This window comes from Lycium barbarum, chromosome 9 (assembly GCF_019175385.1).
Source record: "Lycium barbarum isolate Lr01 chromosome 9, ASM1917538v2, whole genome shotgun sequence".
Classification (NCBI taxonomy): Eukaryota; Viridiplantae; Streptophyta; class Magnoliopsida; order Solanales; family Solanaceae; genus Lycium; species Lycium barbarum.
In genome coordinates this window covers 108,347,579-108,361,898 of record NC_083345.1, presented here as the reverse complement: position 1 = coordinate 108,361,898, position 14,320 = coordinate 108,347,579, and the positions used below count along the sequence as shown (strand labels likewise).

The following is a 14,320-nucleotide window of genomic DNA, read 5'->3' as shown; positions in this document are numbered from 1 at the left end:
CTAAATGATACAGTACTATCCTGTACAACAAAAAATCTCCTTGCTGGCTTATTCTAATACTAGTTACACGAGGCCCGTGCTAAGCCCGGGCCCAAACTCAAGATATAAAAGTAGTAATATTTTAATTAAAAAGGTTTAATTTATATCATATTTTTTTATTGCATAATTAATATAATTCAGCGGCATGTTAAATATGTATTGTTGATAAGTCTTCTTAAGTATTAAAGTTTCTTAGTCACTTAATTAGATAATTTTTAAACAAAAAATTATTTATGAAGAAGGAAGTTTGGTAGGAGAATTATGAAATATCAAAGAGATGCAAGTGACTCGACATTTTGTAAAGTAACATGATCTAATTTTTATTAAATAATTATGACTCGGTGAAAATCATAAATTGATTTTTTTTTTGACATTTTTATGAATTTATGAGTATATGATTTCCTTATTTATAGACAGAAATAGATTTTTTTTTCTTATTTATTAAGTTTTAGTTTCACTCGTGATATTTCATGCTGCCAAAGTTTATGTTAGTTAAATGTGGTGATTTAAGCTTAGTTTTAAACTAAGTTTAAGAAAAAACTAAATTTGTTAAATGAATCTCAAAAATGAATTTAATTCTTCATATGAATTAAAGAGCGTAAGGAGCTAAAACAAATTGACAAAATACTGCAGGGTCCACGTCAAATGGGCCGAAAAAAACAATTGAATGTTAAAACTTAAAAGTGGGACAGGCTCCTACCAAAAAAAGAAAAGAAAGTGGGACACAAGGAAAAGGCAGCAACAGCCATGTGTAAGTAGCAACCAATCAAAAGTTTTGTTTTACAATGTGAGGACGACAAAAGATTGAGATTAGCTCTTATATAATATATAAATTTAGACGCATGCGATTGTCAATTTTGCTATTTCCTTTCTGATCCTGCATATATAAAAAACTTGCACAAGTAAAACAACGATTAAGAAAACATACACTTCGTACTTTTTTCTTCATGGTTTATCTGGATAAAACTTTATAAAATTTAGTAACATGAACGGATTAAATACTCACATCCAATGAAAATAAAATAAAATAAAACAAAACAGTGTAGTTTTGACACATAAAATAGAAGAAAAAAAGTAATAGTAATACATAAGAAGAAACTTGTCCCCTTAGATAAATATAAACATGTTCATCAAATAATTGAAACCATTAAGGAGGTATGTACGAGTTTAAATTTTAGAAATTCTCTCTAATCAAAACTATAAAATCGAAAATTTTGCATTTTCAAATGGAAGGAGTTTTTTCTTATTTTTTATTTTTTATTTTTTATTTTTAGTATCCTCCTTCTTTGAATTACAACTGGGACACATATATCAAAAGCTCGGTGTGAAATTCGTATGATATATATACACACACTTATATGCCCTTGTTAAACAAAAAATAAGAACAAGAGAAAACATACCTACAATACATATCATCACATCCACTGAAACGTTCAATGTAGAATTTGCAATTGGGACATCTAACCCACTTCATCATCTTTGCTAATTCTCTGAATAACTTATCATCACTTTTTTCCTTGACTAATTTATATATCTTGTTAGGGTTAATGCACACTACTAAACGTGTGAAAGCTGACTGTGAATTCTCTTTGTTTAGTGAATTTCCCATTTTTAATTAGGGATTTTTAGATTAACAGTAATCACTTATGTAGTGACTTTTGATAGCTGTTGTCAACCGTCTCCGCTTGTTTAGAAAATAATTTTTTCTAAATGTTTATAAAAATAATTTGACTTAGTCTAATTACAGCAAAAATGTTTCGGCTTTTTTAAAAAAAAAATAAAAAGAGGTATGGAACTTCTGTTACATTGCAATTATTCGTTTTCTGGCTCTACTCTTTGGTATATTCCGAGGTCGTTTTAAAACATTAATATAATTTATTATGTAGTAGTATTAGAAGAATGTGACAGGAATTTTTACATTTTCCTCTTCTAGAATTAATAGTCTAATTGTGTTTTGTCGAGATAATACCTAAAATTTCTCCTAAGCTATCAACGTTTTATCAGTTTAATTGTTGACGTTACTCTCTTGAACTACAACATTTCCTATCTCCAATAAAATTAAATAAATCCACCCACACAAATATTATTACATGGTTAACATTCAAAAGCATTATAATCATATAAATACTATAAAATATTTAAGAACACAAGTATCGAATAATATGTTTCGTTCTTTCTCAATCTCTGAGCCCAATCAAATGCAACTACTTATTTGCACTAGTATTTATATCAAACTATATTAACTTATCATGACTAAGTGATTTAATAGGGTAAGAATACCTTTTTAAAATGACAATAGTCTACTAGTAAACAAATGTCATGCATCTATGAGTGTGGTGTAAACACCAGATGAGGTAAGTTTTTCCCCAATCAAATAAGTTCACATAATTTAAAATATGATAGTAGCATGTAGGGGCAGAGCCAACACAATCTGCAAATCGGTAGAATTCAATAACTTTGACTTACACCATGTATTTATATTAAAAATTTACTTTATATATATAAATATTTTATTCAGAACTCATAAATACAAAATTCTAACTCCATCCATAAACTATCATGTTTGCAAAACCATATGTATATAAAGATACATTCACAATGTATTTGGATGATTGATTAATTAGGGCCAAGATGCGATGAAACATTATACTATTAATAACGCAGCGTACAAGGCACGCGCACATAGAAACGAACAATAAAGTACTTATTCACTAATAAAGAAAGACTAAACACCACTTGCTATATATTCCTTTTCTCTGGCTGCTAGATTTTCATTATAGCTAATCAGTAATCACTATTGAAAAATGGGATCTCAAGGTACCAATTTGGATTCAATCATTCATGTCTTTCTAATGTCATTTCCTGGTCAAGGACATGTCAATCCATTGCTCCGACTTGGCAAACGCCTCGCCTCGAATGGTGTCTTAGTTAGCTTTTGCGCACCTGAATGTGTTGGCAAGGATATAAGAGCAGCCAACAACAACATAATTAGTGATGAGCCAACTCCTTATGGAGATGGTTTCATTAGATTCGAGTTCTTCGATGGTTGGGAATACACTCAGCCTAAAGAGAATTGCCAGCTCGAGATAGAGATGGCGAATCTCGAAGCTGTAGGGAGACAAGTGCTCCCTGCAATGCTAAAAGAAAACGAAGTGAAAGGGCGTCCTGTTTCATGTCTAATCAACAATCCATTTATTCCATGGGTATGTGATGTGGCTGATAGCCTTGGTATACCTTGTGCTGTCCTTTGGGTCCAATCTTGTGCTAGTTTCTCTGCTTATTATCACTATCATTTCAATCTTACACCTTTCCCAAATGAATCAAATCCAAAAATTGATGTTCATTTGCCTAACATGCCAATTCTCAAGTGGGATGAACTTCCTAGCTTCTTGCTACCATCAAATCCATTTCCTGTCTTAGCAAATGCCATTTTGAGACAATTCAGTTACCTCTCTAAACCTATTCGGATTTTCATCGAATCATTCGATGAGCTCGAAAAAGAAGTGGTGGACTACATGTCCAATTTTTTACCCATCAAGACCGTCGGTCCACTACTAGTCGATGATCCAAAAATCGAGGAAGATGTTCGTGCTGACCTGGTGAAGGCTGATAGCTCAATCACTAAATGGCTCAATTCCAAGCCACCATCCTCTGTTGTATACATTTCTTTCGGAAGTATTGTTGTTCCGAATCAAGAACAAGTTGATGAAATCGCCTATGGCTTATTGAATTCGGGGCTAAATTTCTTGTGGATCATGAAGCCACCCCGAAAAAACTCGTCCTTCCCCATCGTAGTCTTGCCACAAGGCTATTTGGAAAAAGTTGGGGATAAAGGAAAAGTTGTGGAATGGTGTTTGCAAGAACAAGTTTTAGCACATCCGTCTTTAGCCTGTTTCCTGACTCACTGTGGATGGAATTCATCGATGGAGGTCATCGCAAACGGAGTCCCCATCGTGGCATTTCCACAATGGGGCGATCAAGTAACGGATGCTAAGTACTTAGTGGATGAATTCAAAATAGGAGTAAGACTTTCCAGAGGTGTGACAGAGAATAGGGTTGTTCCTCGGGACGAAGTTGAACAGTCTTTGCGTGATGTCACGAGTGGTCCTAAGGCGGCGGAGATGAAAGGGAACGCGTTGAATTGGAAGAAGAAAGCGGCCGAAGCAGTGGCGGAAGGTGGTTCATCCGATCAGAATTTGAAGTCCTTTGTTGATGAGCTTAGGACACTACAAAGTAGTAACCAAAAGTACTTGGCCAAATTAGCACCTTTATCCCATTAGTGTCACCTTTTTTATGGTTGCTTCTAAATTGGTTCAATTATTGAGTACCCCTCCTATATATATGTAATGAGGCCCTTAGCGCATGTTTGTTATAATAATAAAAATAAAGGTCGGGTTTAAGTTTATTTTTAGTATTTCTGAAGGGGACACAAAGCTTTTTGGTTGTTAAGTTATAGTAGGAGTGAGCAATATCCGACAGCTTCCGTCCTTCTAATTTCAACTAAAGTGGCTTAAGTAGCCCTCCAGAAGTCTATTTCTACATATCTCTTGAGCTCATACATGAGAATTCATTTTTCGTCCGACTAACCTGGATTCACATACGACCCAATGAAATGGTAATGTTTGGCGGTTCTTCATGAGAAATATGAAGCTACTGTTAGCCTTTTGGGAGAAGAAGTTTCCCAATAAATATATTTTGTAGATTGTTCGGAGATTTTAAAAATAGGTTAGCGATTGAATGCATAAATATACATGAGCATGCTGGGGTTAGAGAATTGTCATTTCGAAGTCTTCTCCAACTAATGTTTGTCAATGAATATTATTTTATTGTTATTTCCCCATTTCATTTCATGTGACACTGTTGCCCCCTCCCTCCTGCCTTATTATTTTGGAGAATTTTAGTGGCTCAGTTGGTTGATTAACTGAATTTTCACCTTATTGGTAAAGGTTCGATTCTCCGCCTTCTAATCCCTTACTCCCAATTTTTTAATGTTTTATTTAAAAAGAATAATTTATTTCTACATTTTAAAATCATTTTATCCTTATTAATTTATTTTTTAATAGTCATGCATATTTAATGACATTTAAAATTACAAATTTCAATAATTATTTATTTTTGAGTCTCGAATCAAGTCAGACGACGTCATCATTAGTTAATTTGCAATTGACAAACTTGTCACTGCCAGTGGTGGTGTCCTTTAGACTCTTTAACGTGCAACATTAAAATAGAGGTGCTTTACTATCCCTTTCTCGTAAAAAAGTTTTTATCAAAATGAACAAGCCAAAAAGCAACAGTTAAATTTCTCAAAAAAGAAAGACAAAAAGATACGAAGTTGTTGAAATGGTGGGTGTTCCATGAAGGCCCACTACTAGGATATTACAATGGAAAATTTACCTGTCATAGTTATCTCTAAGACTTATTTATGAATAATAACTACCTTATTTTTTTATTTAATTTTTGTAGCTTTATTTTTCCAAAATTACATTTCATAACTAATCCAGTAACTTTTGAAATACATGTACCTCTTTATTCTCCCTCACTATTAAGATTTATCATCTTCTCCAAACCCTAAAAAAATTCTCTCTCCTCTTTCCCTTTCCCCTCACTGCCGCCTCGGCTCAGACATCTCCTTAGCGCCACCGCAGCTAAGGCTGCTCTTGCCGTCGGTGATGCCAGAAAAAAATTCTCTCTCCTCTTGCCATCGGTTGAGATCGAGCTCCCTTCAAACAAGTTGATCGGATTTGGAATAATGAACATCACAACCGTAAAGCTTAAGCTTTTGTGATTGCACAGTATATATCTGATTCAATGATCTAGTAGAAGTTGATTTCAATTCCCTACTTTTCTTGGAGTTGTTACCAACATGTAAATGCGACTCAAATTTGTTGAGTTTTTTTTTTGTTTTTTTCTTGATATCTTCTATCTTCTTTTCTAGATTAGGTGGTTCAAGTGTAATTTCGTTAGTGAGCAGCACATTCTTTGATTTGTCTTTGTTGACATGTTAGTGAGCAGCACATTTTTTGTTAGTGAGCAGCACATTCTTGATATCTTCTATCTTCTTTGTAATTTTAGTGAGCAGCACATTCAACTACTCCTGCAAATGCACCAAATGACAACTATTCCTCAATCTCATTCCTGTTAATATTTTTTTTTCCTTCTCGTTAAGATATGCATATGCTCAAGTTACAATCTTTTCAAGTAAGTATGGCACTTAGAGATATAATGATGCGAAGAAGGTGTTTGATGAAATGCCTCAAAGATATATTGTTGCCTCTACTGTTACGATATCATGTTATCTTGATCATGGGTTGGTGAATAAGGCAATGGATGAATTTCGTCTGGTTTCTACCAAGGATAATGTTGGCTGGACGGCTATGATTGATGGTGGTTAGAAATAGTGAAATGAAACAGTTGTATATTTCGTTGTATTTCTATGTATTTCTAATTTATGAAATATTTTCTGATATATTTCATTATATTCCATTGTACATACACATACTACAATTTTATATTTCTTAAACAATCAACCATATTTCATTGTATTTCAGTGTATATTTTTCTGTATTTGAAAGTATTTCTAAAAGTTTGGAATGGAGTAATTTGGAGAGAGAAACGTGGGTTGTTATGGAACTTCAACAGTTATGCGTCATACATGGTTGATTTAATTTGACTTACCATTTAAAATGAAAGAAGAGAATCTATTCCATAAATACAGCTTATTTTTACTCTGCCAGATTTTGTATTTCAGTGTATTTCAAAAATGCGAATTCTCCCAGATTTTGTATTTCCGTGTATTTCCGTATATTTCAAAAATGCGAAATACAACCAAATACAACAAAAACTAGCTACGATTTGTAAATATAAAAAAAGTAGCTATAAATTGTTAGAAGCTATTAAAAGGTAGTTGTTTATGTAAGTTTCACTATTACTATTCCCTATGTATTTATATGACACTTTTATTTTATGAGAGTCAAACAAAAAAAAATTACCGCAATTTATTTTTATATCCTTTAAATATTTTAAATTATTAATTATTGTGAATTATATTATTTTTATGTAGTTTCTTAATATGTTAATTATTATTCAAAAAATTTAAAAATTATATATCCGAACTCATGATCAAAATAAAATTTAATTCTCGAAATTCGAACTGTATCACATTAATAAAAATAAAGAGAGTACTTTTTAAATTCCGAATCAAAGTCGCGGAACAAGGGTATTTTTATTTTTTGGGAGCACAAGGAAAAAACTCAAATTCATCCAGACGCTTGTTTCAGATAACAAACTTTTAGAAGTCTTCATTTTTTAACTGTATGTAGTAAAATAGTGCTACACTAATTAAGACAGGAAAAGTATTTATATAACAAATTAAATTTATATACGTGAAAAATACATTAAACTATACATAAAAATGGTGACAGAAACTTTACATTATCAATGTATTTTAGGTTGTTATACATTTTTTTTACCTTATTTTTAAGTTGTTAAATCACATATGTTTGCTGGGGCAGAACTAGAGAGCTACTTACGGCTTCAGCTGAATCAAGTAGGTTTGTCCGAAATTATGTATTTGTGTTATGAAATTCACTAAATATATATAAATTTTATATGAAGAACTCAGTTATTAGCACTCGAATTCGTTGTGTTGGAAGATTTTCAAACGGGTCTCCCAAAGTTCCAATAATCCTACTACATTGTTTTATAGTCCTACTGCATAGTCCTGCTACATTTTGTAATAGTCCTACTACATGTTGAGTAATCTTACTACTTTGTTAGTAATTTTGTCTATTGCTTAATTACAAAGTTGAATTTTAAGAAATTCAAATTGGCAGTTAGTTGATACAGAAACAGTTATCTACATAAATTGATCAACAGTTATCTCTGTTTAAATTTCAATAGTTGTGTAACCAACTATCGTGTTTAAATTTCAACAGTTGTGTAACCAACTGATGTGTCTCTTAAGAATAGACATGGTCATGTCTATAAATATACTGTCAAAGTAACAAGAAAAGATACAAGCACTTCTTCTCCTTCTCCAAATCCCTTATACTTATTTGCTGCAGAAAATAGTTATAAATTAGACAAATCTGCTTTTCTTTTAAGTGACAAGTGGTTCGATTTGTTTGTGCAAGACAAATTTGAATAAAAGGTTTCATTGTATCCTAGGAAATTCGCAATCCCATTTGCATACCTTGTGGTGGAGGCAAATATTCCTTAAGGACAGTGGCATTGCTCCGCGCCTAGAAGCCATTCTGCTAATTTCTATTCTAACCCCCAGTATTATTGATCTAACACATTGTTATAAAAAAATTAAGAACATATAAAATTTAAATTCTAAATCTGTTTGTGTACATTTGACGATGTTAAAAATCAATTTAAGTTTATATATAATCAAACTATATACATCAGTATACCTAAGTTAACTAGATGTAAAGATTGACTTAAAGTTTAGATAACTTACCACACAACTAGATATGTTTAAAGTGCAGAGTTAGGATGGAGGAAATTACTTTTCAAAAAATATTTTTTGATTTTCTCATGTTTGATTGGTTAAAATGTTTTGAAAAATATTTTCTCTAGAAAAACACATCCCTTAAAAATTAGAAAAATGTTTTTTTTATTGGAAGTATGAAAAATAAGTTTCATAAGTATTGTCTCCTCCCCACCCATCCTCAATCCTTGACCATCCCACCCCCTGCCACCCTAAAACCCTACTCCCCACTCCATCCCAACCCCCATAATATTTTGTTAAATTATATCTAAAAGCTCTTATGATAATATTTTTTTGGCTTACTTACCAAATACTAGAAAATGAATAAGAAATTTACTTCTTTTTTCAAAAAAAAAAAAAAATCTAGAGACATTTTTCATAAAACATCTTCCTTCCTACCAAGCACACCCTTATATATAATCCGTCTTGACTCTTGAGGTTTTTCTAGTCTGATCTCCAAACTTGCCATAACAAATTTAATACTTTCATTCTTTGTTATTTTACAAATTCTTAAATGTTATTTTCCAAATTCTCCAGCTATCATTAAACAATATTTGGCACTAGGAAACTATATGTCAGTTGGGACACATGTGCCTAGTAGCAGACTACTAGTAGTATAGTAGATGTAAAAAGAAGAAGAATTAAAAAATGAATATTATATTTGTATTCTTCAGATAGTAATACCCTATAATTACGGAGACTTTGATTCCGGTCTCTGTTTTTAGTGTCAACTTCTGTCGCCTTCCAATTATTGTAACTTTCTATATTTCAACATTCGTTGAAGAAAGAAAAACCTAAAAACTAATACTGGCGGCTAAAAGAAGAGTCCGGAACTAAATGACCCAAAAAACAAATAAGAAATGAACCAAAATATTCCAAGAAAGAAAGTGATACCAAAGTACCGTTAAAATAAGAATATAAACAGATTTAAAGGTACTTTGCTATCACTTTTTTCTTGGGATATTTTGGTTTGTTTCTTCTTTTTTGGGTCATTAGGTTCCGGACTCGTAAAATAACAGAATTTTTTTTGTTGCCTCATACTCATAGTCAGAGTTAGGGTATCGTAAGCAGTTCGTCAGAACTTTCTTTATTTACTTCTTTATATTTTAAATTTATTAGGTAAATATCCTGACTCTGCCACCGTGAATGATACCAGCATTTATTGTCCCAAGGTCAGGACCGGCTAGAGGGTAAGGCCTCTAAGGCCATTGCCCAATTTGGGGGACTCATTTTCTAATTAAAGTATGTGTATATGTTATTTAAAAAAAAAAAAAAGTATAGTGTAGAAACTATGAAATATTTACTTCCTCCATTTAAAAAATATTGGTATCTTTCACTTCTCGAGAGTTAATTGTTTTGATATTCAAAGTTCAATTAGATTTGATTAATTCAATATTTAAAATTTAGATATTCAAAAACTATATGAAAGTACTGTAAGTTGTAATTTTTCTCATATCAATATGATGAAAAAATACATCTTAAAAATGTTGATCAAAATATATACAATTTGAATCTTTAGAAATGAAATATGGCATGTATGTTGGGATGGAACGAGTATAAAAAAGGATATATTTTGAAATTATGATTGACATAAGTATTGAAAAAAAAACGCATTTAGATGTTTACATTACCTCTGAATATAAATCTTTGTGGTTCATCTACATTTGTCCTTGGATTAAATGATACAAAATAAATTAAGGCCTCATATTGCAGTGGCTTTAGGCCACCAAATTTATTGAGCCGCCCCTGCCAAGATAGAAAAGAGATGTACTAATATCTAAGATTGGACAGCTATGGTTGTCTTTAAATAGATTTATTTGCGAGTATCGCAAGATGATATAAATCAAATATCAAGGAAATTTATGTAAAATGAAGTCTAGGATCGAGATTCACAAGTTCTTCTTAGAGAATATATCACATGACTTAGAAACCCCAGAAGTATTTGTTCTTTATTTCTCCCCACTATTTCTGTTATATTCATAATTAGTTTACTGCATCCAATTAGGGTTTTGAAAGTGAATACTAGTATCCAAATGGAGTAAGTTCATTTTTTTGTGAGGAATGACCTTCAAAGGCACTGGTCTTTACCCTCAAATTCGAATTTTTTAATTTTTGCTCTTCACCTAAAATTCATGGGTTATGGGTATCCCTCGCTCAGTCAAATATTAAAAAAAAAATCGCAAGGCAGATGTTTGCCTAAAAGCAAAAGTAAGGCAAACTTTTACCTGAATAGACCTAATTTTTGCCCAAAATAGGCCTATTAGGGCAAAAGTTAAACCTTAAGGCAGACGTTTGTATAATTCCGACTAAAATAAAAATAAAAATAAAAATAAAAAAATAAAAAATTGCATGAAGGCAAAGTTTTGCCTTCACCAGAAGGCAAAACTCTGTTTTGGGAATCCAAACTCTACCTTGCGATTTTTAAGAAAAAATTGACTGAGCGGGGGTTCGAACCCGAAATCATAGAATTTTTAGTGAAGGATAAAAATTAAAGACAACTAATTTGAGGGGCATAAATTAAGGGAAAAGTACACAAACTACCCATAAAAATAAAATATTTATCCTAATGTGCCCCCTTGAAATTTAATTACAATAGCCACCCCTTCGGTGAATAACAATTTACCCGAACTCTTGGGCATCAATTACCTCCCAATTGCGGTTGCCTTGGGTCTGGTCTATGGGTGGGCATGGTATGGTATATACCGACTATCATACTGAAATTAAAAAAATTTTATATCGTGATTTTGGTATTATGGTATTTGATACGGTATTTGGTATGCATTTTTAAAAAGTTCGGTATTCAGTATGGTATCCGGTATTTATAAATAATATAGCGAATACCATACCGAAGTATATAGGTACATATACAAGTCATCTATATTAGTATTTTAATACTAACAAATATATAAACAAGTATTAGTACAAAATTAATTGTTTAAACATTGGAATTTTGATTGATCTATGTTAATTGAAATGCTCTTTTGTATAATTGATTTACGAAGGAGATTAGTTGTGTTTCTTTTGAATATATTTACATGTGTAAGGTGCTTGTACAATATAATTGAAACGTTTCTTGAATAGCCGAAGTCGTAATTATCTATTATATAAGTATATGTAAGTCGAAGTCGAACAAATTATGGTTACCGATTTACCGTACCGAAAAATACCGAAACCGAACTTAAAAATACCGAACCATACCGAACTAATTTGGTATGGTAATGGTATAATATTTTTAAAAGCTGAAAACCGAAATTACCGTACCAAACTTTCCAATACCGTACCATGCCCACCCCTAGTCTGGTCCCAACTTATTTTTCTTTTGTTTTTTCCTTTGTTTATCTTCTTCTTTTTTTGTCCCTTTTTCTTTTTTGTCTTTTCTCTACTCGTCCTTTAAAAGATAAAAGAATACAAAAAATAAAAATACTAATTAACTCTTTTTATTAATAAAAATATACAAAAAAATAAACCATTAGACTAAAATAATATAAGAAATATATTAAAGTCATTAGCTTATTATTAAAATTTAAATTAATAAAAAAATATTTTATAAAAAAATTCTCTTTTGCAAATGAAACATAATTATATCTAAAACATTATTTAATTTTGTTTTACAAACTTTAATTTGCTAAAATGATATAAAAATTAGTGTATCAAAATTAAGCTTTAAATCTTTTTTTTTATATAATTTTTTTTCTTTTGAAGGAATGAACATGTCATTTATGATACTCTATCTGTATATAATACAGATTATATGTTTATAATAAAAGGAGGAGTTTTTTTTTTTTTAAGGAATGAATCAGTCCTTTATGATACTCTAGCAGTATATGAATATACCGTGTGGGTATCATAGAGGACCGAGGAGTGTTTTTTTCCGAAGCAGTGAACCAGTCCTTTATGTTACCCTAGCAGTATATGAATATACCGTGTGGATATCAAAGAGGACTGGGGAGTGTTTTTTTCGAAGAAATAAACCAGTCTTCTATGATACCTGGCAATATAAGAATATACCGTGTGGGTATCATAGAGGACCGAGGAGTGTTTTTTTTTCCGAAGAAATGAATCAGTCCTCTATGATACCCTGGCAGTATATGAATATACCGTGTGGGTATCAAAGAAGACCGAGGAGTGTTTTTTTTTTCTCGAAGAAATAAACCAATCATTTATGATACCCTAGCAGTATATGAATATACCGTGTGGGTATCATAGAGGACCGATGAGTGTTTTTTTTTTTCTCGAAGAAATGAACTAGTCCTCTATGATACCCTGACAATATATGAATATACCGTGTAGGTATCATAGAGGACCGAGGAGTATTTTTTTTTTTTTTAAGAAATGAATCAGTCCTCTATGATACGCTGGTAGTATATGAATATATCGTGTGGGTATCATAGAGGACTGAGGAGTGTTTTTTTTTTCCGAAGAAATGAACTAGTCCTCTATGATACCCTGGCAGTATATGAATATACCGTGTGGGTATCACAGAGAACCGAAGAGTGTTTTTTCTCGAAGAAATGAACTAGTCCTCTATGATACCCTGGCAGTATATGAATATACCGTGTGGGTATCATAGAGGACCGAGGAGTGTTTTTTCTCAAAGAAATGAACTAGTCCTCAATGATACCCTGGTACTATATGAATATACCGTGTGGGTTATCATAGAGGACCGAGGAGTGTTTTTTTTTTTTTTTTTTGAAGAAAGAACCGTCCTCTATGATATCCTAGTAATATATGAATATACCGTATGGGCATCATAGATGATTGAGCAGTGTTGGAATGAATCTGCCATCTATGATACCTTATTAGTACATGATATACCGGATTTGGCATTATAGAGAACTCAATGTTTTCTTGAAGGAATGGACTGTCAGTCCTGTATGATATCATGTCAATATATGATATACTATGTGGGTATCACTGAAGACTGAGTAATATTTTTTGAGGAAATGATCCAACGTTCTATGATAGCTTATCTGTATATAACATATATCATATGGGTATCATAGAGGATTGGGTGTTTTTTCTTGAAAGAATGAACCGACAGTCCCCTATGATACCATGTTAGTTTATGATATGTACCACGTGGGTTCATAGTATACTTCAACTGCTACTGATTTGGTATACTATATGCTATAATATGTTGTTTTTTGAGATATAGAAAAAAAAAAAAAATACCAGTTATCCTTCTTATTGATATAAAAAATAAAAATAAAAGTAAATAAAGGAGCCAAAAGGTAGAATTAGATTATAAAAAAAAATAGGAACCAAAAAAAAAATTGAAACAATGAAATTAAAAAAAGATGAAAAATAAATAAAAATCACCAAAATAAAAAAAAAAGAATAATAAAGGAGCTAGAATCAAATATGGTGAAAAAGAAAATAAAAATAGTATGATTTGGGAAAGAAATAAATGAACAAAAAAGGGGGGAAAAGAAAAAAAGAAAAAAAAGTGAAGAAGATAAGAAGTAGAGAAATAAAAAAGAAAAGAAGAAAAAAGAGACAATTATCTACAAAAACTACAATGGGTAGGGAAGGTAAATAATTTTGGGGGTATGAAAATAAGGGAGCATGAAAAGATAATTATTGGGGGAATGACGTATATATACATAAGAATAGGGTATATTCACAAAATATGACATTACTTTTCAGTTTACAAAACATATCAATAGATTTCTTACAAAATATATATGAAAATTTTCGCTCAAAACTTAAAAATTTTGCTCAATATTTTGTGTATGAAATATGTATATCTCGCTCAAGGCTTACAAATTTGGCTCAATATTTTGTGTATGA

General features: G+C 31.4%; 1 protein-coding gene across 1 annotated transcript; it reads left to right on the top strand.

Annotated features, from left to right (window-relative positions):
• Positions 1 to 2,760: 2,760 nt before the first annotated feature.
• Positions 2,761 to 4,444, top strand: LOC132609333 (gallate 1-beta-glucosyltransferase 84A24-like). Its single transcript, XM_060323250.1, has one exon. It carries the CDS (start codon positions 2,844 to 2,846, stop codon positions 4,317 to 4,319), a length of 1,476 nt encoding a protein of 491 aa, XP_060179233.1. The 5' UTR covers positions 2,761 to 2,843; the 3' UTR covers positions 4,320 to 4,444.
• Positions 4,445 to 14,320: the final 9,876 nt, after the last annotated feature.

What these genes read in the sequence shown, in the direction of transcription:
- LOC132609333 (XM_060323250.1), top strand. Translation starts at nt 2,844, where the DNA reads ATGGGATCTCAAGGTACCAATTTGGATTCAATCATTCATGTCTTTCTA.